General features: G+C 39.0%; 1 protein-coding gene across 3 annotated transcripts in view; it reads left to right on the forward strand.

The window, feature by feature from the left end:
* Window positions 1-24,292, forward strand: part of tecpr2 (tectonin beta-propeller repeat containing 2) — a 114,645-nt gene that overhangs the window by 26,332 nt on the left and 64,021 nt on the right. For all 3 annotated transcript variants that reach the window (XM_073039707.1, XM_073039708.1, XM_073039709.1), the window contains 6 exons: window positions 6,840-7,155; window positions 10,028-10,157; window positions 19,254-19,706; window positions 22,055-23,061; window positions 23,328-23,511; window positions 23,802-23,975. In XM_073039707.1, coding sequence (XP_072895808.1) covers window positions 6,840-7,155; window positions 10,028-10,157; window positions 19,254-19,706; window positions 22,055-23,061; window positions 23,328-23,511; window positions 23,802-23,975 — 2,264 coding nt within the window. The remainder of the gene's footprint in view (window positions 1-6,839; window positions 7,156-10,027; window positions 10,158-19,253; window positions 19,707-22,054; window positions 23,062-23,327; window positions 23,512-23,801; window positions 23,976-24,292) is intronic.

Here is a 24,292-nt window from a genome sequence, read left to right on the forward strand (position 1 = left end):
TGCAGATCCTTGAGGAAGACCACTCGTCACCGGCAGTCAATCCAAAAAAGATCCTTTATTCCCACACTTTGCCTCCTACCAATCAGCCAGTGTTCTACCTATGCTAGTATCTTTCCTGTAATACTATGGGCTGTTGTCTTGTTTAGCAGCCTCATGTGCGGCACCTTGTCAAAGGCCTTCTGAAAATCCAAGTATACAAATTCCACCGATTCTCCTTTGTCTATTCTGCTTGTTATTTCTTCGAAGAATTCCAATAGATTTGTCAGGCAAGAATTTCCCTGAAGGAAACCATGCTAATTTTGGCCTGTTTTATCACATGCCTGTAAGTACTCCAAAACTACATCTTTAACAATCAACTCCAACATCTTCCCAACCACTGAGTTCAGGCTAACTGGCCTATAATTTTCTTAATTTTGCTTCCCTTCCTTCTTGAAGAGTGGAGTGAATTTGCAATTTTCCAGTCCTCCGAAGATCTATTCTTGAAAGATCATTAGTAATGCCTCCCCAATCTCTTCAGCTGCCTCTTCAGAAACCGGGGGTGTAGTCCATCTGATCCAGGTGACTTATCTACCTTCAAATCTTTCAGTTTCCCAAGAACCATCTCCTGAATATTAGCAACTGCACGCACTCCTGCCCTTGACACTCTCAAATATCTGATGTACTATTAAGAGTCCTCTGCATTGAAGACTGATGCAAAATACTTACTAAATTCGTATGTCAATTTTCATGTGCCCTATTACTATCTCTGTAAATAATGAAGAGATGAGCAAAGGCGAAGCTAATTGTAAAGATGAGCTGTCCTGGTGCGTTACAAAGCATAATGTGTTCGAGATGGGGGTCGTAGAAGGAGTTGAAGTGAATGATTGGAGAGGAGAAGACAAGGCAGAGGAGATTCAATGTCCATCCAACTAACCCGGGTGCGAGGTTGAGTCACTAAGTGTGGAGCCCATTTGAAGAGATCAAGAAATACTTTGGGCTGGGCAGTGAGTTGTAAACCCAGAGCATATCGCTGTAGCATGACACTGGTCCTAATGCAAGGCATAATTTGCTCTTTGAATAACTTAAATGCCAGTCCAGATCGACTGGAGGCGAGGGTTGGGCAGATTTCGCACTGAGGCTATGAGACTGACCCAACTGCGGTGCTTCATGTCTGTAAACTTTGTGGCAATTTGCCCCGCTAATATATTGAACTGACTCCAAGCTTGCGCTCCAGGGATTTGGATCTAAGGACTCAATTTGGTTCGGAATGCTGTTGCTTGCTTATTGTTTGCATGATTTTGTGGGTTTTTTTTCTCTTTCTCTGTGCATTGTCTTTATTTTTTTTAGTTGGGTTCCTTTGATTTTTTTTTTGCTTTGGGGCTGCCTTTAAGCAGACAAATCTCAAGGTTGTATAATTTATTCATACTTTGTTAATAAATGTACTTTAAATCTTTGAATCTTAATTTTTGCTCTAATGTATGCCCTTGCTTTTGCATTAATGTTGGCTTTGACTTCCTTTATCAGCCACAGTTGTGTCATCCTGTCCTTAGAATACATTTTTAGGATGTATCTATCCTGCGTCTTCTGAATTGCTTCCAGAAGCTCCTGCCATTGCTGCTCTGCTGTCATCACTACTATTGTGTCCTTCCAAACAACTTTGGCCAACTTCTCTCTCAATCCTCTCTGATTCCCTTTACTCCTCTAATACTGATACATCTGACTTTAATATGCACCTTGCAGCAGCCTCTTCCTTCTGGGAAATTGTACAGGAACAATTCTGCAAGGCAAAATTAAAGAAATGCAGAGGAAAAACTAAACTGTAGAAGAATCGAAGTTGCCAGAGCTAAAGGGAGGTTTGATGACACGAGTTAGCACTGCTGCTTTGGACCAGACTTCAGGTTTTGTACAGTTAATGTGTTTTCTTTGAATTGTGGGTTTCCTTTAGCTGCTCTGGTTTCATTGACCATCCCAAATATTTGCTGATGGTTCATTTCTTGGAATGTGAGGGAGAGAGAATAAGTAAAAGGGGTACAGGAAAATACGGAGAATCAGTGCTGAACCAGCTGATTAGTTTCTGTGTCATTAGATCTGCAGTTTCACCACAGTGTTATTATCACAGATTCAGTTCCAATTATTCAGGTCCTGTTCAGTCTCCTCTTCTTGTATCATTATGTATGCCCTGAAACAAAATTTAATTCACTGCATCAGGAAGTATAGCCTCACACTCACTCATAATTCCAGTTTCTTTCAAAAGAAGCAACTAACTTCAGGACTGACTTTACTTTGTGACATACATCATTATGGTGCCAATAAGTAATGATTCTTTATGTGCAGTTCTGATGGGAATCATCAAATATTCCTACTTAGGACTATTACACCTGAAATCCAGTCACAGACTTGTGTACTTAGGCAAGCAATATCATTTTAAATTAGTTCTATTGAATCTACCAATATTAGTGGATCCCAGACTGCACACTTGGGTCGTGAGTGTAGATCTCTGGCGACTAAGTTTAGAGGGGTGACCTGATCTAGGCATATTTTTTCCACAATGGACTGCACTGAGTTCCAAAGCATGTTCAGTGCCTGTCAGATGATCTTGCCCTTCTCCAGATGTGGGCTTCTCTATTATTATTTCCCCGACTTGCCTTGAATGCTCTTTTGGTCTTCATTTTGACTTGCTCTGTTAAAAATCTACCATCATGTTGGACCTTACAGAGAAGAGGTATTTACTCTAATGCATTCATTGAAAACAGGTGATCCTCTCTTGATTTGAGATGATGCATGATGTTCAAAGATTAACGCAAAAAAACCTTACTTCAGTATATTTTAAATTTAGAAACTGAGACAGTAAAATGTGAGAATAGTTATGGGTGCTGATGGGCTTTTCAACATACTATAACTGTGTCATCGGCTAATTTATAGAAGGCGTTTGAGCAGAGGCTAGCCACACAGTCGTGGGTGTAGAGAGAGTAAAGAAGTGGGCTGAGCACACACCCTTGAGGTGTGCCAGTGTTGACTGTCAGTAAGGAAGAGATGTTATTTTCAATCAGCACTGACTGTGGTGTCCCAGTGAAGAAGTCAAGGATCCGGTTGCCGAGGAGGTACAGAGGCCCAGGTTTTGGAGCTTGTTGATTAGAACTGAGTGTATGATGGTGTTGAATACAAAGCTGTAATCAATAAAAAGCAGCCTGATGTAGGTTTTTCTATTGTTCAAGTGATCCAAGGCCAAGTGGAGAGCTAGTGAGATTGCAGCTGCTGTAGAACTATTGTGTCAATAAGCAAGTTGCTGTGGATGTGAACCTTACCTCAAGTTGCAGCCACTGACTTCCACATCTCATTCAAAAAGACCGTTGACGTAGACCTTGCACTCATCATCAGTAAGGCCAAAGATTGTGGCCTTCAGGAAGAGGAAGTTGAGGAACACAGATCAATCCTCATCGAGGGATCAGCGTGGAAAGGAAGAGCAGTTTCAAGTTCCTGAGTGTCACCATCTCTGAAGTTCTATCCTGAGTCTAACATTGATGCAGTTACAAAGAAGGCATGAGAGTGGCTATATTTCATTAGGAGTTTTAAGAGACTTGATATGTTACCAGAAACTCTCAGGTTTCTACAGATGTACCATGGAGAGCATTCTTACTGGTTGCATCACTGTTTGGTATGGAGGGGTCACTGTACAGGAGTAGAAAAAGCTGCGGGAAATTGTAAACTCAACCATGGGCACTAGCCTCTCCAGCATCGAGGACACCTTCAAAAGGTGATGCCTCAAAAATGTGGCATCCATCATTAAGGTCCTCCATTACCCAGGACATGCCCTCCTCTCATTGCTACCATCAGGAGGAGGTACAGGAGCTGGAAGACAAACATTCAATGTTTCAGGAATATTTTACCTTCTGTCATCAGAATTCTGAATGGATAATGAGCCCCTGAACACTACCTCACATTTTTAGATTGCTTTTTTGCTCTCTTTTTGCACTATTTAATTTTTGTACATACTGCAATATATTGTTTTTCTTACTATGTATTGCTATGTACTGCCTCTGTAAAACTACAAATTTCCTGACAAATGCCAGTGATTAAATCTGATTCTGATACGCTGATAAAGATGAATAATGCGTCAGATTTTATGTTTCCGATATCTTTGCTGGTGACACTTGCCCAATAATTCATTTTGAATCTACCTTTCCTGAACATAAAATGTGTACATGCTGTAAAAATGTATGCACATCTTGATCTAATTGCAATAGCATTGCAAGAAATTGCTGATTTTCATTTGTGAGGACAGTCACTTAAATGCATTCTGCTGTTTAATCACCTTTTTCTCAGTCATTTCATTGGAACCTACTGAGATTAGTGATCAAGCATATATTAAAATTGTCTATTTTGAAATTTCCCAGATTCTCATTAGTAATTGTTCTGCATTCTTGCATCTTTCCTCCTGCCACCACAGCGTACACAGAATTGAAATGTTATTTATTCTCTTTTGAGGCTCTTATTTCAAACCTTCATCTTCCCAGTCATCCTGTTTGTCCAGCATATAGTGCAAATTGCATTGGGACTGTATCTCCTTATCAAATAAATCCTTGGAAAATGCTGATTTTTTTTTCCCCCATACACTTGTGATGCAGGTTGGATTCATCTGTAATTGAATAAATTAATCCAATCTGATTGGCTTTGAGTTGATCACTTTCAAACTGTTTTTCAAGCAGTTTTTTTCAACGATATCAAGAGTCGTATTCCTTCCTTGGTTTCTATTCCATGTACGGCATGCAACCTCAACTTGTTAAATAATATAAACTACTCAAAGCTTAAAAGTCGCTATACACATTCAGTGATAAGTTTTGTCCTGTCAACAACCCTGTTTTGAGCTTGGTTTGTAGATTGTAACCTTGATTTTATTTACTCAAAGTCCAGGTTCTTTTTCCGGTCATTCTCACTCAATAGTACATGCAAAACACTTCAAAATTCAGAGATTTTGTAGATTTTAAAATAATACAAATTATGTATAAAGTCAAAAGTGGGCAGTTACCACAAAGTATCCGAAGATTGTTTAAAATGAGAGAAAGTCAACATGATTTGAGAGGAACACGCACAAAATGCTGGTGGAATGTTCAGGTTGGAGGAACAGCACCTTATATTCCGTCTGGGTAGCCTCCAACCTGATGGCATGAACTTTGATTTCTCTAACTTCTGTTAATGCCCCTCCTCCCCTTCTTACCCCATCCCTTATTTATTTATTATTTCCTTTTTTCTTTTTTTCTCCTCTCTCTGCTCCTCTCACAATCACTTTTTGCCTGTTCTCCATCTTCCTCTGGTGCTCCCCTCCCCCTTTCTTTCTCCCTAGACCTCCCGTCCCATGATTCTTTCCCTCTCCAGCTCTGTATCCCTTTTGCCAATCAACTTTCTAGCTCTTAGCTTTATCCCTTCACCTCCTGTCTTCTCCTATCATTTTGGATTTCCCCCCCTCCCTCCCACTTTCACTTCTTACTATCTTTCAGTTAGTCCTGATGAATGGTCTCGGCCCGAAACGTCGACAGTGCTTCTCCCTATAGATGCTACCTGGCCTGCTGTGTTCCACCAGCATTTTGTGTGTGTTGCTTGAATTTCCAGCATCTGCAGATTTCCTCGTGTTGATGATTTGAGAGGAACAAATCATCAAAAACATAAGATAAGAACAAATGTAAAAAAATCATTGTATTTCAGTCAGAGGGGTGAATCTATGGAACAGTTGTTGTGAGAATTTAAAAACATGCACCACACTTAACAAGTTTAAAAAATCATTTTAAAATGATTTAATGAACAAATATAAAATACATGATTTAAAATGAATGGGAGTAATGTAAATAAACAATTCTTGGAATTGAATTTTGTGTTAAAAGATTATGAAATTTTTTGTTTTGATGTGATGATTGACACCAAATATGTTGTTGTGCAAGTACGAGGAGTAGGCCTAATAAGCTGTAGCTTAAGCCTACAACCTTTCAGTCTGTTTTAAAAGATTTTTATTATTTAATTTTGTCTTATTTATTATTTAATTTTGTCTTATGAAATCATCGTTGAAAATGATGCTTTTTGTTATATTTGTATTGACCGAAATAAATAAAATTCCATTTTGTTTCAAAATTCTACGCTTCACTGCCATTTTTTCCGTCCCCAGTATCATTCATCCCCGCTATCAAATGTTCTATTGTCTAGTCAGAAATCCTCTAATTTATTAACAGTATTATTGAATTTTTTAAAAGTTTTTAAAAATATGTAGTGTAGCTTTTCTCTCCAGTGTAACTAATTTCACTTTGTATAGGGAAGAAAAGATTACACTAATTTATCCTTTCATCATACCATACTGTTGCAGCTTATCCCTCAAGTTGCTAATCCAAATCATTGCAGTTTTTTTCTGAATTCCTTCCGCACCATGTCACTTTACTGAATTCTAACAACATTCATAGCTCGGGGGAGTATGTTGAATGAACTAGTGGAATATGGTGATAAAAGTAAGTTGGTTAAGTGCTGGGGGGGGTGCTTTATCATTTTCTGAAGCTACATGAAATGGATTCTACTGTTTTTTGTTGAAGGTGTTTGACTGGCTTACTGAAAACTGACTAACAAAGTTATGAAGCAAGTAAAGAATGTGAGGTATTGAAATTCTAGCTCAGGATATGAATGCCACAATAAACTGCAGGTGTATACCTCTATTATCAAATGTATTGTTCTTAATTACAGATATTGTGCTATATCTTCAATTTGGAACGGAATTAAAATAATTATAAACAAAATAGGGGAACTTGTACATTACAACATTTGCAAATTCAATGCATAATTGCAGAAAAAGCAACTAAGATATTCTTAATTTCTCACACTTACAGTGCTGGAAAATTTGGAGCATGTTTTATACCAGGCCTCTGCAAACAAACTGACGTTAATTTGTATGCTTCAAGACCTGGACTTCGACTGTGGAAATCAGATGCACGAGGAACAGTGCAGTCAACACTCATTCTAAAAGGTGTATTTGCCAGTGGTGTGAAGCCATTTGAGTTGTTGCCACGAGCAAGTTTGACAACTAAAATTAAAGATGTCAAAGCAACTGAGAGAAATCTTGGCCTGTTAAAATGCTGCTTACAAGACGGATGGATACTGAGCTGGAATGAGACTAGTATTTATGTGATTGATGCAGTTAACCAGGTATGCAAAAGGCAAAGCTAGTATCATTTTGTGGACTCGCCCTATCACAGAGCACTACACCACAGAAACGAGCCCTTCAGCCCATTATTACATGCCTGCATTGTTCTCCATAGCCCTCCCATCCATGTCCTTATCTAAACTTCTCTTAACTGTTGCAACTAAACCTGTATCCACCACTTCGTCTGGCAGCTAGCAGCTTGTTCCTCGCGTCTAGTTCTAGTGTCACCCAGTTTCAGTGGAAAAAACCTGCTTACGTTTACCTTACCTATACTCATAATTTTTATACCTCTATGAAATCTCCCCTCATTCCCTCCGCTCCAGGGAAAAAATTGTTACCTACCAACCTTTCTTTATAACTCAAAACCCTCAAATCACAGCAACACCATGTAATTTTTCCTCTATACTACTTCAGTCTTATTGGTATACTTACTGTCAGTTCTGCACACGATGCGCCAATTTTTGTGTCACCAAAGTCTTCTACATCTCCAATGTCACATCCCAACACACATACTCAGTACTCTGATTTATGAAAGACAGTGTGCCAAAAGCCCTCTTCGTGACCCTATCTACCTGTGCTGCCACTTTTAGGAATTAATGAACTTGTACTCCTAGATCCTTCTGTTCATCCGCACTTCTCAATGCTCTACTGTTCATTGTGCAAGTCCTATCCTGGTTTGCCCTCACAATATGTATAACACCTCACATTTGTCTGCATTAAATTCCATCTTCCATCTTTTAGTCCATTTTTCCAGCTGGCCCAAATCCCACTGCAAGCTTTGATAGTCTTCCTCACTGCCCACTATACCCCCAATCTTGGTGTCATCTACAAATTTGCTGATCCAGTTTACCACATTATCATCCAGATCATTGATCTAGATGACAAGCAGCAATTGACCCAGCTCCGATCCCTGTGGCACACCATTAGTTGCAGGCCTGCGGTCAGAGAGGCAGCCACTTTCTGGCTTCTCCCACAAAGCCAATGTTGAATTCAGTTTACTGCCTCACCCTGAATGCCAATTATTGAGCCACCTTGACTGGCCGCCCATGCAGGACATTGTCTATGTGGACATTAGTAAGGTCTTCAACAATGTCCACTGCCTTTCCATCATCACCTTTATTGGTAATCTCCTTGAAAAACTCTGTAAGATTATTTAGACACTACCTACCACATACAAGGCTGTGTTGGCTACCCCTAATCAAGTGCTGTCTATCCAGATACTTACTACCCTACCTCTTACACACTCGAACCCCTTTGTACTGGTAGCAGAGCTGTCGAACTCCTGGGTGTGCACATCTCGCATGATGTACCTCGGAGCACATCCTACAGGATCAGGAAAGCTCACAGACTCCTCGATCTGAGGAGGCGGAAAAGAGCCGGACAAAGCACATCTGTACTCATTGTAACGGAGCGCATCCTAACATGCTGCATCACCTCACGGCATGGAACAGTGGATCAGAAAGTTCTTCAATGGGTAGTGAAAACTACCCAACCCAGCACCAGCCTACCTGCCATCAAGGACAGTAAAGCGCTGGGAAAGGGCCAGTAACATCATAAAGAATCCTATCCACCCTGCTCATGAACTGTTTATCCCATTCACATTAGGACTGCCAGGCTCAGAAACAGTTATTTTTCCCAAGCAATAAGGCTGATCAATGTCTCTACCCACTAACCCACCCCACCCCAACACTACTTCATTTTCTGTCAGAGCCACCTCATGTACAAGCACTCCTGTTCCTACTGCCACTTTATGAACAAAAACTCAATCTATGTATGTAAGTCATCTTATGTATTTATATTAATTGTGTATTTTTATTTAATTTTTATCTTTTTTTTGTACTGCATCAGATCCAGAGAAACAATTATTTTGCTTTCTTTACATTGTGTACAGAAACTGACATTAAACAATCTTGAACATTTGGAATTTACCCACTACTGATGTCAGGCTAACTGGCCTATAATTTTTCAGCTTATTCTTAAGCCTTTCTTGAACAGGGGAGCAACTTTAGCTATCCTCCGGTCCTTTAGCTATCACCTGCGGTTAAGGAAATTTAAATATTTCTGTCTAAGCCCATGCAATTTCTGCATTAGCCTCCCATGAGGTCTGAAGGGATTCCTTGTCAGGTTCTGAGGACTTATCCACCCAAATTTGCCTCAAGAAAGCAAGTTATTCCATTTTAAATTCTAATGTGAATGTATGCAATAAAGCATCACTTGTGGAAAGCATTACAGATTAAGTTTTTCTACTACTATTGAAAAGGCATAATTTATGAAATGATTGTTATAAATGAAGATAAGTTATAATGGGATATGAAGTTCAAGACAGAAGAAATTATTTTAAAATGGATTCTCAGATCTATGATTTCTAATTATGACTAGAGTAAATGTTTTGAGAGTTTATAAATGCATATAGAGAGCATTTCTCTAAATCTTATAGAGTTGAAAATTTTCTGCCAAATTGGGACACTCCCTTGTTAATGTTGGGATCTGGGTCCATTTTCATTTTGAGTAGTAGTTAGAGACACAGTGGGTGTTTTTGAATGTTTCATTTACGTTATTTTAATGTATCAGCCATGGAAACCAATACTGGGGAGAAAAATACTTGAATTACCTTCATGCTATATGATATAAATTTTGCTCTTCAAATGTTATATTCATTTGCTGGTGATTACTGTTAATTACTCATTGAAAGTTAATGATCATGAAGGAAAAATAAATCTGTCATATGCAAAGACTTAAGGTGTTGAAAATCAGGTTGAATTAAGTAATGATTTTACCTTTTTGATGTTTGACATTTACAAGCTCTGATTGGTGGACTGGAAGGGTTCAGTAGTATTCATAGTAGAATTCACATTTGATGTTTGACATTTACAGGCTCTGATCGGTGGACTGGAAGGGTTCAGTAGTATTCTATCTGTTTCCTGTGTAGAAGATGAGATCTTCATATTGTCTGATGATCGTGATATTATTCGGATTTCCAGCAAACCAGAAGGTTTGAAAATGGGTAAGAGTAGTTGACTAATTATTTTTGAAAAAAGCAAATGTTGAGCCCTGTCATATATGGTGGTACCAGTAAATTGGTTTTTTATTGTCCCATGCGCTGAGCTGTAGTAAAGCATAAAGAGAATACAGAATAAAGTATGAATTTACAGTGCAAGTGCAGTGTTGATAGTAGGATGCAAGGCCATAATGTCTGAGTCACACAGATCAGAAGGTGAATGCCAAATTTCAGCTAAGTTTGCTGGCTGTTGGGAATTAATGTTGGTCTTGGTTTCTGGCATTCCAGATGGATTGATTATAGATTTGGGAGAAATCTTAGTGTCCCATTGTATTATAATAATTCCTGCAGTTGCCTGTAAGGAGTTTGTACATTCTCCCCATGACTGTGTGAGTTTCCTCCCACAGTCCAAAGATGTACAGGTTGGTAGGTTATTTGGTCATTGTAAATTGTCCCATGATTAGGCTCAGCTTATTCTGTGCTGTATCTTAATGCACATCCATAGATCTGTGGTAAGACCTGGATCTCTTAAATTCTGTGTATTTATATCTCCACCTCCTTCATAGTTAAAAAGGCTCATAACGTGGATAATATAGCTGAGCACTGGACTGCAGCACATTTCCTTGTAACTGTACCCAATTATTGGAAGAAAAAGTTGACAATCTACAGTATATTACACAAAAGTAATCTTAAATTTGTACTAGCTTTTTGATAGATAGATAGATAGATACTTTATTCATCCCCATGGGGAAATTCAACTTTTTTTCCAATGTCCCATACACTTCCTGTAGCAAAACTAATTACATACAATACTTAACTCAGTAAAAAAAAAATATGATATGCATCTAAATCACCGTCTCAAAAAGCATTAATAGCTTTAAAAAGTTCTTAAGTCCTGGAGGTAGAATTGTAAAGCCTAATGGCATTGGGATTTGGGATTGAAAACTTTAAATTTGTGTACGCTATAAATAAAAGGACCAGGGGTAGCTCTTCCAGCCTGCTCTATGATTTATCAAAATTATGGCTGATCTTTCACCTCTCTGCCATCCTCCCATCACCACCTACATATCCCTTGATTCCTTTAGTACCCAGAAAATTATTGATCTCTGTTTTGAATGAACATTTGTTTAGGGCAGAATATTTCAAAGTGTCATTACCCCGTGAGGTTAAGAAATTTCTCTTGATCTTAGTCTTAAGTACCTCTGATTCTCAAACTATGGTCATAGACTCTTTACTCAGGGTGAAAATTCATGCTGCTTCTAACGTCAAGCTCTTTAAAAACATTTCACCATATCTGCTCTTATGCTACAAACCCTAAAGAATACATTTCCAATCTCTTCTTGTTCAGCAACCTGTCATCCCTGTAAGCAGTCTAGTAAATCTCCTCAAATCCTCTTCTGCACTCACAATCCCACCTAGTTTTGTGTAGCCAACCATTTTGGAAGTGTGATATTCTTTATCTTAGCCAAATCAGTGATATAAATCATGAAGAACTAGACCCAAGCACGGTTGTATAGCTCTTTGTAATCCTGCTTTATTTTTTTAAATAAGTTTAACATTTGCATTTAACTATTATACTAACATATAAGAAGGTTTATTTCAAATGATTGAATTCACCCTGAAATTTGAGAAGGAGAAGCTGAAGTCAGATAGATTAGTATTACAGTACAGGTTTCCCGTTTTTCGAAGGTAGAGCGTTCCTATGAAATGGTTCGTAAACCGGAATGTCGTAAAGTGAAGAAGCAATTACCATTTATTTATATGGGAAAAAGTTTGTGAGCGTTCCCAGACCCAAAAAATAACCTACCAAATCATGCCAAATAACACATAAAACCTAAAATAGCAGTAACATATAGTAAAAGCAGGAATGATCTGATAAATACACAGCCAATATAAAGTAGGAATGCTTTTCTGCAATTATTGCAGCACTGTCCACCGTAAAGAAAATCTCACGCAAGCGCTCTCGACAGCACTCATGGCGACAACACTCGGCGCAAGTGCTCTTGGGCAGAAACACACAGCACAAGCGCTCTCGACAGAAGCACTCTCTCCAGTAACCTTTAAGCTATGAAGCTGCCAAATCAAACCAAATAACACATAAAAATACACAGCCTATATAAAGTAGAAATAATGTATGTACAGTGTAGTTTCACTTACCAGAATCGGGAAGACAGCAAGCGCACTGATGATGGTGTGTTAGGCTGAGTTGTCAGAGGTTGGGGTGGTGGGAGGTAGAGGAGACTGGGGTGTCATCTCATCGTCATCTGTTTCCATCAGAGCAGGCAGGTCACCTTTTTCTATGTCTGCCTGCCTCGATGTCAAAGGGCAAGTTTCGCCATCTGATGTGGAAGGCTTGAAAAATGACAGTATGCTTGACTGCTTAGCCTTGTGCATTTTTCTATCATACAGTTATTTGTAAGTACTCAAACCATCCTGCAAATATGCCCTAAACCTATGTACCCTTTCAAAATTAAAGTCATACTTTTCTGCAATCATTGCAGCGTTGTCAATCGCAGTGAAAATCTCACGCAATTGCTTTATGTTCAGTTCCTGGACGACTTCACTTTCGGGCCGTTCGCTACTGCGTTTGGTTTCAATTGTTATCCTTTCCTCTTCATCAGCTCTTTATCTGTCAGTTCTTGGTCATGGAATGCCAAAACCTCTTCAATATCATCTTTGTCAACTTCCACAAACCCAGCCTTCTTCGCCAAACTCGCTACGTCCTTACTTCGTTCACCACGACCAAAACGCTTTATTATATCTGGTTTTACGCTAAGTGTGACACCTTTACGCGGTCTTTTAGGCTTTTCCGATACCTTAGAACTCATCTTGCTAACAGATGCACAAAATAAATCGACATAAAGCACAGATGCTCACAGGCATGTGTTTAAGCAATGCCGGCTAGAATGCAGTTCCGGGGGAGGAGCTTGGCTGCTTGGCATGCGCTGCCTTTTTTCGTAACAGTGAAAACACCTTCTGTTAGCAAAAACAGGTAACTGATGTAGGTCTTTTGTAACAGCAAGGTGTCGTAAAGCGAACGTTCGAAAAACGGGGGACACCTGTAAAGGGAATTACAGAGGTATGAGAGAGGAGTTGGCCAGAACTGATTGGAAAAGAACACTGACAGGGATGTCAGCAGAACAGCAATGGCTGGAATTTCTGGAAGCAATTTGAAAGGCACAGGATACGTACATCCTAAAGAGGATAAAGTAGTCTAAAGGCAAGATGACACAACTGTGGCTAACAAGGGAAGTCAAAGCCAACGTTAAAGCCAAAGAGAGGGCATATAATAGAGCAAAATTTAGTGGGAAGTTAGAGGATTGGGAAACTTTTTAAAAACCAGCAAAAGGCAACTAAAAAAGTAATAAAGTAGGTGAAGGAATACAAAAGTAAGCTAGCTAATAATTTTAAAATAAAATACCAAAAATTTCTTCAGATACATAAACTAAAAGAGAGACGAGAATGGATATTGAAAACTGGAGAACAATGCTGGAGAGGAAGTAAATGGGACTACGAATTAGTGGATGAACTGAATAAGTATTTTGCATCAGTCTTCACTATGGAAGACACTAGCAGTATTTTGGAAGTTCCAGATGTCTGGGGTCACCACTAGGGAAGAAGGTTCTTGAGAAGCTGAAAGGTCTGAAGGTAGGTAATTCATTTGAACCAGATGGTGTACACTCCGGAGTTCTGAACGAAGTGGCTGAAGAGATGGTGGAGGCATTAGTAATGATCTTTCAAGAATCACTAGATTCTGGAATGGTTTCAGAAGACTGGAAAATTACAAATGTCACTCCACTCTTCAAGAAGGGAGAGAGGCAGAAGAAGAGACAATAGATGAGTTAGTGTGACCTCATTGGTTAGGAAGATATTGGAGTCAATTATTAACGATGGAGTCTCGGGGTACTTAGAGGCACATGATAAAATGGGCTGTAGTCAGCATGGTTTTCTCAAGGGTAAATCTTTCTAACAGATCTGTTGAAATTCTTTGAACAAGCAGGATAGATGAAGGAGAATCGATTGATGTTGTGTACTTGGATTTCAGAAGCAAGCTTCTTGGTGTCTTGGTGTCTCAAATGAGGCTGCTTAACAAGCTTCGAGCCCATGGTATTACAGGGAAGATTCTAAGATGGATAAAACAGTGGCCGATGGGCAAGTGGCAAAGAGTGGGAATAAAGGGAACCGTTTCTGCTGGCTGCAGATGACTAGTGTTGTACAACAGGGGTCTGTGTTGGGACTGATTCTTTTAGCATTATATCTCAGAGATTTGGATGATGGAATTGATGGCTTTGTTGCAAAGTTTGCAGATGATATGAAGATGGGTGGAGGAGCATGTAGTATTGAGGAAATGGAAATAGGGAGGGTATAGAAGGACTTAGACAGATTTGGAGAATGGGCAAAGAACTAACAGATGGAATAGTGTCGGGAACTGTATGGTCATGCACTTTGGTAGAAGAAATGAAAAGATTGACTTTTTTCTAAATGGAGAGAAATACAAAAAAATGAAGCACAAAGGGACTTGGGAAGTTCTTGTGCAGGATTCCCTAAAGGTTAATTTGCAGGTTGAGTCTGTGGTGAGGAAGGCAAATTAGCTTTCATTTCAAGAGGAGTAGAATATAAAAGTGAGGCCTGTCTTAGTGAACTGCCAGCAGTTATTGGCTGCTTATCTAAGAAAGGATGTGCTGAAGCTGGAGAGGGCTCAAAGGTTCACAAAAATGATTCCAGGATTGAATGGCTTGTCATATGAAGACCGTTTGATGGCTCTGGGCCAGTTTGGGGCTGAGAGGAAAATTGGATCATGCCATGATGAAATGATCAAGCAGACTCGATGGACCAAGTGGCTTAATCTGCTCCTATACCTTACAGTCTCATGATCTTGTATCCCATGTTCAAAGTTACTTTCCACATTAAAAGATTGTATTGGTCAAGTGAAAATTAATATGTACTTGGAAGCTAAGGTAGCATAGATCATTATTTAAAAAAACTGAAAAGAAAAACGTATTAATGTCCTTCACTTGATTTTCTTGAAGTCTGAAAATGTAGCCATGGGGCAGGTGGACATGAGGGTGCAGAAGTGGACCTAAAAATAAGATCAGTAATGCTCCCATGCTTTTCATATCAGTTGTAACCTTGTATCATAATTTCATTGAAGTGCCTCTGAGTTTTAAGATTGGTATGAATCAGGTGGGATTCAAGAGTATACTGAACTCAGAATTGTTTATATCACAATTTAAGTTTCAACTCATTCATAAAAAAACTATAATTGACAAAATTACTTATATAATGACAGAGGAGGAATAGAAGAATATAAGAATATTGGGGGAGCAAAACTGGAGTCAGTGAAGATTTCCTTGATTGCAAATACTGAAATATTTAAAAATCTCCCCCCCCCCCCCAAAAAAAATTCTTGGAATATTTAGTGAAGTGCGTTTGACAGATACTCCTATTGGAATGGTGAATCAAACTCATTTCAGCATAATGTTTGGTGGACATATTATATGTAGCTCATACTAATATTCAAATCATTTTTAATATATTCAGCTTGTAGATCTACCTGGGTGTAACAGTGGATAAATTTTTGAGATGCTGTGTATCTGCAAGGATTGCATCTGTGAATATTAAATGGATATTGGAGATTGTAGATTTTCTGTTCACTTGAAAAGGAACATAATGACCTTGATTATCTTAATTGATAGCTTCAGTTCCCTTTTCAAAATTTTGCTTCATTTTGTTATATCCTCCTGGGAGTTACAGGGATGGGCTGTTTGGATAACCACATGCAAACCAAGTTATCTATCAGAGCTAATCCCATTAGTCAACGTGTGGCCAATATTCCTCTAGACTTTTCCCATCTGTATAAATGTCTTGTAAATATTGTAATTATACCCACCTCTACTACTTCCACTTGCAGCTCATTCCATCCAGTAACTGCTGGCCATGTAGAAAAAGTTGCATTTCACGTCCACTAATTTTTTTTCCCTCTTGCCTTTTATATCTGTGTTTTCTAGTTTCAACTCCTCAACCCTGAGGAAAAAGATTGCGACAATCTACGGTACTTTATCTGAGCACCTCATGACTTTATATACCTCTATAAGGTCACCCCTGAGCTTCCTACACTCCTGGAGGAAAATCTAGGTTCTCCTTATAACTCTCTTGTCTTAGTATCGTTCTCCTGAATGTTTTCTGTACCCTTTCCAGCTTAATTATGTCCTCCCTTTAGCTGAATTTTGAGTAACGTCAAATATCGCACAGCTCAGGGAAGGACAGGTTCTTCATGCCAACCTAATTAATTTAGTTTTTAAATAATTCAATCCCTCTTCCCTTACATTGACTGTAGCTCTCCCTTGTTTGCATATTCATGTACCGATCTAGGATCTCTTAAACTATGTTGTCTGCATTTGCCATCACCCCTGGCAATGCATTCCAGGCACCCACTATTCACTGTGTTTTTTAATAACAAAACCTGCCTCACTCATCTCCCTTGTAATTTCTCCCTCTTGCCTTCTCTAGTATTAAACATTTCAATCCTGGTATTCATTCCTATCAAATCTCCCCGTAGCCCCCGCCACTCTAGTTTGTCCCACTTCTCTCTCAGCAAATATCAAATAACAAAACAGCAAACTTTATGAAAAATATCAGTTATATTAAACCTGATTCTTATTTTGATTCAGCATACTGGTAAACCACCTTTGCATCTTCTTTAAAGCCTCCACATCCTTAATGAGGCAACAGGAATTGAACACAATACTCCAAATGTAGCCTAACCAGTGCTTAATAAAGCTGTAATGTAACTTGCTATCTCTTGAATGAGTGCCTCGACTAGTGAAGGCAAGCATGTCATATGCCTTCTTTACCACCCTATCAACCTGTGTGGATACTTTTAGGGAGCTATGTACCTGGAACTATAGGTTATCAGTGCCTTCAAGGATACTGCCATTAATTGTGTACTCCCCCTTTATGGTGGATCTCCTCAAATGTAGCACCTCACACTTGCCCAGATTATACTGCATTTGCCACTTCTCTGCCCATTATCTGCAACTGATTTATTTCCCACTGTATCCTTGGACAATCATCTACATGATCACAACATCATCAATCTTTGTGTCACTGCAAATCTATCTATACCCCTCATTATTTGGTATACCGCTATCAAGATTGCCCTCATCTTCTTACGCTCTGGGGAATAAAGTCCTAACCTATTCAAACTTCCCCTATAACTCAAGTCTTCAAATCCCAGCAATTTGAATTTTCTTTGCACTCAATCAGTCTTATTTCTTTCCTGTACTGCACGCAATACTCTAAATTAGGTCTCACCAAAGTCTTACAAATGTCAATGTATATCCCAACTCCTATTCTCAATATTTTGATTTATGAAGTCCATTGTGCCAAAAGCTCTCTTTACGGCCCTATAGACTTTACGACGTTACTTTCAAGGAATTATAAATATGAATTCTGAGATCCCTCTATTCTACTGTACTCCTCAGTGCCCTACTGCTTGCTCTGTATGTCCTACCCTGGTGTGTTATCCCAAAGTGCCACAACTCACACTTGTCAGCATTAAATTCTATCTGCCATTTTTTCAGCACATTTTTCCAACTGGTCCAGAACCCACTAGAAGATTTAATAGCTTTCCTTGCTGTCCACTACACTCTCAATCTTGGTGCATTTTGCAAATTTCCTGATCCAGTTTACTACATTATCCAGATCGTTTACCGATCCCTGTGGCACACCTCTAGCCACAGGCCTCCAGTCAGAGAGGCAACCATCTACTACCACTTTCTGGCTTTTCCCACAAAGCCAATGTCTAATCCAATTTACTACTTCATCCTGAATGCCAAGTGACTGAACCTTATTCACCAATTGACAGGCTATTGTTTGACTAATCTAGGAGATGGATCTCCCAACTTCGGCACAAGCCCCCAGCGGAAAGGATATTACAGGGTTGACAGGGCAGTTTTTATTATTGTCAGTTCAGGTGCAAAGATAGATTCTGTGTAATCCAGTTAGTTTTGTCTTTTTTTGGATTTGTAGTGGTTTATTTCAGCTTCTTTGATGCTTCTTTACAAAGATGCGTCTTTGTAAATGCATCTGATTAAAACATGAACTGCTCTCTGAAATTTCCAAGTAAGCTATCAGGGCTGATCTGCATTGCTGTGTCCAGGGAATCCAGATATTCCCTGGACTCTTCCACTGAGTCCATGGGATCGCTGATCCATGCCTATTCAAAATGGATAAGTATACAGTTTGGCAGTGAGAGCTTTGACCTTGCATTGGAGGAGGGAAGACACAGGGCTTACACAGGGCCTTTAAGGAGCAGGCACCTCAGCAACTACTCGCCACCCCATCAGCCATCACATTCCAGAATGTGGAAGAATCTGACATTCTCACGTTAGGCTCATTAGCCTCTTCAGAATCAATGAATTATTTTCAATCCCAAGATGCTCTCTGAGCAGAAGGCTAAAATTTAATATTAGATTTTTTTAAACTTGAATTGCATATGAAAGAATGCTGCTGGTTTTTAACTGAGTCTTGTATCCACATTACTTTTTTTCTTTTTTTTCATTTTCATTTTTAAAATCTTTTTATTGGTACATAATCTTCTACAGCTATAGAATAATACTTTTTTCTAATAAAGTGTGACTTTTAGGGAGCAGGAAATAGAATTGGGCAACAACAGTTTGTAGCAATTATATAGTAACACACATAAAATGCTGGAGGAACTCGGCAGGTCAGGCAGTATCCATGGGAATGAACTAACTGAAAGTTCTGAAGGCTGTAGATCCCTGAAAGTCACTCCTTATTAGGAAAAAGTAACGTAGGTGCAGGACTCAGTTTAAAAGAAAATGAAATTGGCACTGTTCTATTCATCAGGACTGAAGAAGGGTCTTGCCCTGAAACACTGACTGTTTGTTCATTTCCTTTGATGCTGTCTAACCTGCTGAGTTCCTCCAGCATTTTGTGTGTGTTGCTTTAGATTTCCAGCATCTGCAGAATCTCCTGTGTTGTAGAAATTATGACCTTCATGGTCCCTAAGCATCAGCCAAATGTTCTATCAGTTGTAAATCAGGTGCATATTTAATGTTTGTGTAATTGCATTTTCAGGTGTAAAATCACATTTAAGCTCTCTGACAGCAACCACCTGCAGTGAATCAGTTCATGAAAGAAAGAGCTCAACTGACTCAAGAGAAATGCAAAATGATGATAACATTTCCAGAACTGATTCATTTGAGATGCAACAGCCACCATCCTCTGAGCCTGCACAGTCGCCAAGTCTGAATACCAGAAATGATGGTGAAAGACAAGCATGGGATGAGCCAACAGAAAGAAGATGTTCATTCACTAGTGAGCCCAGAAGCAGAAGCAGTTCTCTCAATAGTAGTATTAGTGTTTTTAGCCACGTAACCACTCCAGAACACCAGGTAGGAACACTTACCTCACCTGTTACATTAACAAAAGTCCCAGAGTCCTTGGAGAGGTTCAGTGCAATGAACATGGAAGAATTCAATCAACAACTGGTTGTTGTTTCCGTAAAAAAGAAGAAGAAACGAAAGCAAGGTATTCTTTTTGTAACCTTTTTTTGTGCATTTGCTGTCAACTCAGATTCCCTTTGTTCTTTAGTCATTAACTTCCTTTCCCTGGAAAATGTACAAGACCAAATTAGACTATTAGCTTTTAGAATTGTGTTAGACCTCAGAATGAGCTTTGCATCCATGTAATCAGAAAGGCCATCTGTGTTAAATTCTGTATCTCATCTTTGCCTCCCAGCTTTTCTGCCACTTTTGTGACTGTGCCCTCTAAGCTTGTTCAGAACTCTTCTTGCTTCAACAATATCCAAGCTTGTTGCTCATTTACCCTGTGTTCATGGGCTCACATTGAATTCTTATCATGTAGCACCTCAAATGTAAAATGCATATTTCTTTGATGTCCTTGCCTGCACCTGTACCTAACCAGCTCTAACTCTGCAGGCCTTCAGGAATACCTGCAGTCTTCCCATGGTTGTCCCTTGTCAATCACTTCACTATTAGCCAAGCCTTCAACTCTAAACTTTCCTCCCTATACCTTACCTCCCCTTCGTTCTTCAAGATTCTTCTTAAAATCTAGGCTTTTTTATTGCAACATTTGTCATCACCTTGTATGGCAATGTCAAATTTTGTTTGATAATGCACCTTCAAAATCCCTGAGACATATCACTGCATTATTCACGCAAAGATAGAATTATTGTCTAACAGTTGTACTAGTTTTGGGGAAGCATGAAGCTATAGCATTGAATTTTCTGTAGCACAGTAGTGATGGCAGCCTTGATACACTGGGCAAAGAATATTCTGTGCTGTGGGAAACTCAACAGGACTGATTCAACTGTAAATTTTAATAACAACTTAAGTGGCAAGACTATTAATGTTTGTCCATGCCAAAATACAATGATGCATATAGTGGAGCTGATTCATCACGGCTTCAGTGACTGTTTAATCCTTATCTCTGAGTGCTCTCTGTGTGGACTTTGCATTTTCTCCCTGTGATTATGATCTGGATGATGGGGTGGTAAATTGGATTAGTAAGTATGCAGGTGATACTAAGGTAGGTGCCGTTGTGGATAATGAAGTAGGTTTTCAAAGCTTGCAGAGAGATTTAGGCCAGTTAGAAGAGTGGGCTGAACGATGGCAGATGGAGTTTAAATACCGATAAGTGTGAGGTGCTACATTTTGGTAGGAATAATCCAAATAGGACATACATGGTAAGTGGTAGGGCATTGAAGAATGCAGTAGAACAGAGTGATCTAGGAATAATGGTGCATAGTTCCCTGAAGGTGGAATCTCATGTGGATAGGGTGGTGAAGAAAGCATTTGGTATGCTGGCCTTTATAAATCAGAGCATTGAGTATAGGAGTTGGGATGTAATGTTAAAATTGTACAAGGCATTGGTAAGGCCGAATTTGGAGTATTGTGTACAGTTCTGGTCACCGAATTATAGGAAAGATGTCAACAAAATAGAGAGTACAGAGAAGATTTACTAGAATGTTACCTGGGTTTCAGCACCTAAGTTACAGGGAAAGGCTGAACAAATTGGGTCTTTATTCTTTGGAGCGTAGAAGGTTGAGGGGGGACTTGATAGAGGTATTTAAAATTATGAGGGAGATAGAGTTGATGTGGATAGGCTTATTCCATTGAGAGTAGGGGAGATTCCAACAAGAGGACATGAGTTGAGAGTTAGGGGGCAAAAGTTTAGGAGTAACATGAGGGGGAACTTCTTTACTCAGAGAGTGGTAGCTGTGTGGAATGAGCTTCCAGTAGAAGTGGTAGAGACAGGTTCGGTATTGTCATTTAAAGTAAAATTGGATAGGTATACGGACAGGAAAGGAATGGAAGGTTATGGGCTGAGTGCGGGCCAGTGGGACTAGGTGAGAGTAAGCGTTCGGCACGGACTAGAAGGGCCAAGATGGCCTGCTTCCGTGCTGTAATTGTTATATGGTTATATCGTGTTCCAGTTCACCTCCACATCCCAAAGATGTATTGATTGGTGGGTTAATTGACCACTGTGAATAGCCGCCAAGGTACATTAATAGTGAAATCTTGGGCAAGTTGCGGAACTATTGGGGAAACACTTGCAGGGTAAATTTGGCAAGGTTTGAGATTACTCTGAGGTCCTATCGGCCAGCTGTGTCAAAGAAATATACATGTCTGTACAAAAGCCACTTTTACAAGGGATATGGCGTAAACGGAACTAGCTTTGATAGGCATCTTGGGCCATATGGTCCAAAGGGCCTGTTTCCATGCTGTATTATTCTATAGCTCTGTATGGGGAAAAGTACAATTTGTTGACGTTGAGTATGACAAGTTATCCCTAGATCTAGTTTTCTGATTTGCAGAAACAATATATCAGTGATTATGTTTTTTCTTTACATGCAGCAAGCTTGACATTGGAAGGCAGCCTGGTAAAACATGAAAATGACTATTCCAATAGTTCTCAAACTTCAGAGCCAGCACCTTTGAGTGACTTTGCCATTGATAGTTCTGTAGCCACAACTTGTGACTTGTCAGATCAACTGAGCTTGTTGAGTAGCAGTCTGGATCACTTGATGACAGATTACCCTGAACAAGAGAGCCAGATTAGTAGGGACTCAAATAACGTTTTGCAGAATGTGGACAGTCACAATCTTTTCAGCTCAACTCAACTTCCTGAATTGGTACCAACATCACAAGAAGATCCTCTCCCTTTAGACTGTTCAACAGAATCTTTGAGAGAAATAAATGAAAATCTGTTTTCGTCTGATCATCCAAGTCTTGCAGAATGTTCGGTTCCTGAATCTTCTGTGGAGTTAGAAAACTTAGACAGTTACTGTGATCAAAATGATGAGCCCACTGACAAGGCTTCATTGTTGAATTGTTCTGAGCCAGTAATGAATCTGCAAGCAGATTTGGGTGGAACAATGATTGACGAAACCCACAACAGTGAACCCTTGGAACTAAAATGTCAAGATCCAGAAAATACAGTGTTGACTGGTAGTCTTCATTTGCAAGAATCTTTAAGTGAAAGCTCAGAAACATATTTGGATGAGCGACATGCGTTACTAATGAGAATTCTGTCTCCAGATAAAGATCCGAACAAACAAGAAACTCAAGGACTTTCCCAACTTTATGTTTTATATAAAGAGCCACAATTGTTAGACCCAGTTGAAGATACACAAGTATTGGAGGCTGTAGGTCCTACTGACAATGGCAGCTCTGAAAGGCAGAATCCCCAAGAACCGTGTTCATCATCCAGCGATGAGGATGATATTTATGGTCATGGAGTTCCTCATTCATTATCCGAAAACAGTGTGGCTGAACTCTTTCCCAGTCACGATGCTGGCGAATCATTAGGTGCAGTATCCCAAGATTCTGCAGATGAAGTGGAACTTTTAAAATCTGATCAGGTGATGTATATAAAGTAAATTTAAGTTAACAGCTATTGAGTCTAATTTTTAAAATTTTAATGTACATTTTTGGTTTTTCTAAGCATCTATCTTTTACCATTTTGATAACAGTAACATGTGTATAGCAATTGTTTATCATGTAAATATGATAATTGTAAAATTTGACATTTATTAACATTTTGACACTTGGTAAAATAGTTTTTAGGAAAAGGGTCTTGTAATACAAACATTTGTTGACATGTTTATTTTAACTTTTTTGTTGACAGTTTGCTGAGAGCTGGATGGGGTACTTAGGCCCTGGCTACAGTATCTCTAGCTTAGTAGTCTCTGAAAAGCACGTCTGGTGTTTGGATTGCAAGGGTGGTCTATACTGTAGCCCCTTTATTGGTACTAGTCTGAGGTGGCAAAAGTTTGAAGATGGTGTCCAGCAGGTGGCAGTATCGCCTTCAGGTTAGTGAAGTTTGGCATTTTCATTACTAAACTCTTAAGTTCTGAATTTCTAGAATAGGTTGTTCAATAAATTCAAAGCTATTTGCACAGATTTTTCCACACAATTTTATATTTGTGTTAAAATATACTGATGTGCTTACAGAATGTGAAGGAGAGTTTAATTATGCAAAGATTTTTGTGCATACAGTTTTTTTGTTTCACTTACAAGGCCAGTTTTAATTTGATGAATTGAAATGTATTCCTGCTTTGATTTTCCAATCTTTGAACTATTTGAACTTTCCTATGTGCAGGTGTGTTACTGTGGAAAATTGAACAAAAATCATGCAAGGCATTTGCCTGTGGTAAAGTGACAATGAAGGGAAAGAGACATTGGTACGAGGCCTTACCTTGTGCTGCTTATGTTGCTTTAAGTGACGACAGTGCATGGATCATTCAAACCAGTGGAGAACTATATTTGCAAACAGGTATTTCAGAAATAATATTTTAAACCATAGAGTGAAAATAAGCAAAAAATATTCTTGGAAGTGTGTATCTTTAAGTATATTTTCTGACAAATAATATAATTGCACAATTGTTGAATTGCTTGCTGCATATATTATCAAATGTTTGGCACATTTTTAGACAAAAGCAGCCTTGCATTTGTATATTTCATCATAATTCCATAGTCTAACCAGTACTTTTGAGGTATTGTCACTACAGCAAAATAGGAAAGTTGAAAAGCTAATGCTGGTAAAATAAATGGAAACTTGTCATATGTTGTTGTATAAACAGACAGAAGAGG

This window comes from Hemitrygon akajei, chromosome 3, assembly GCF_048418815.1.
Source record: "Hemitrygon akajei chromosome 3, sHemAka1.3, whole genome shotgun sequence".
NCBI lineage: Eukaryota > Metazoa > Chordata > Chondrichthyes > Myliobatiformes > Dasyatidae > Hemitrygon > Hemitrygon akajei.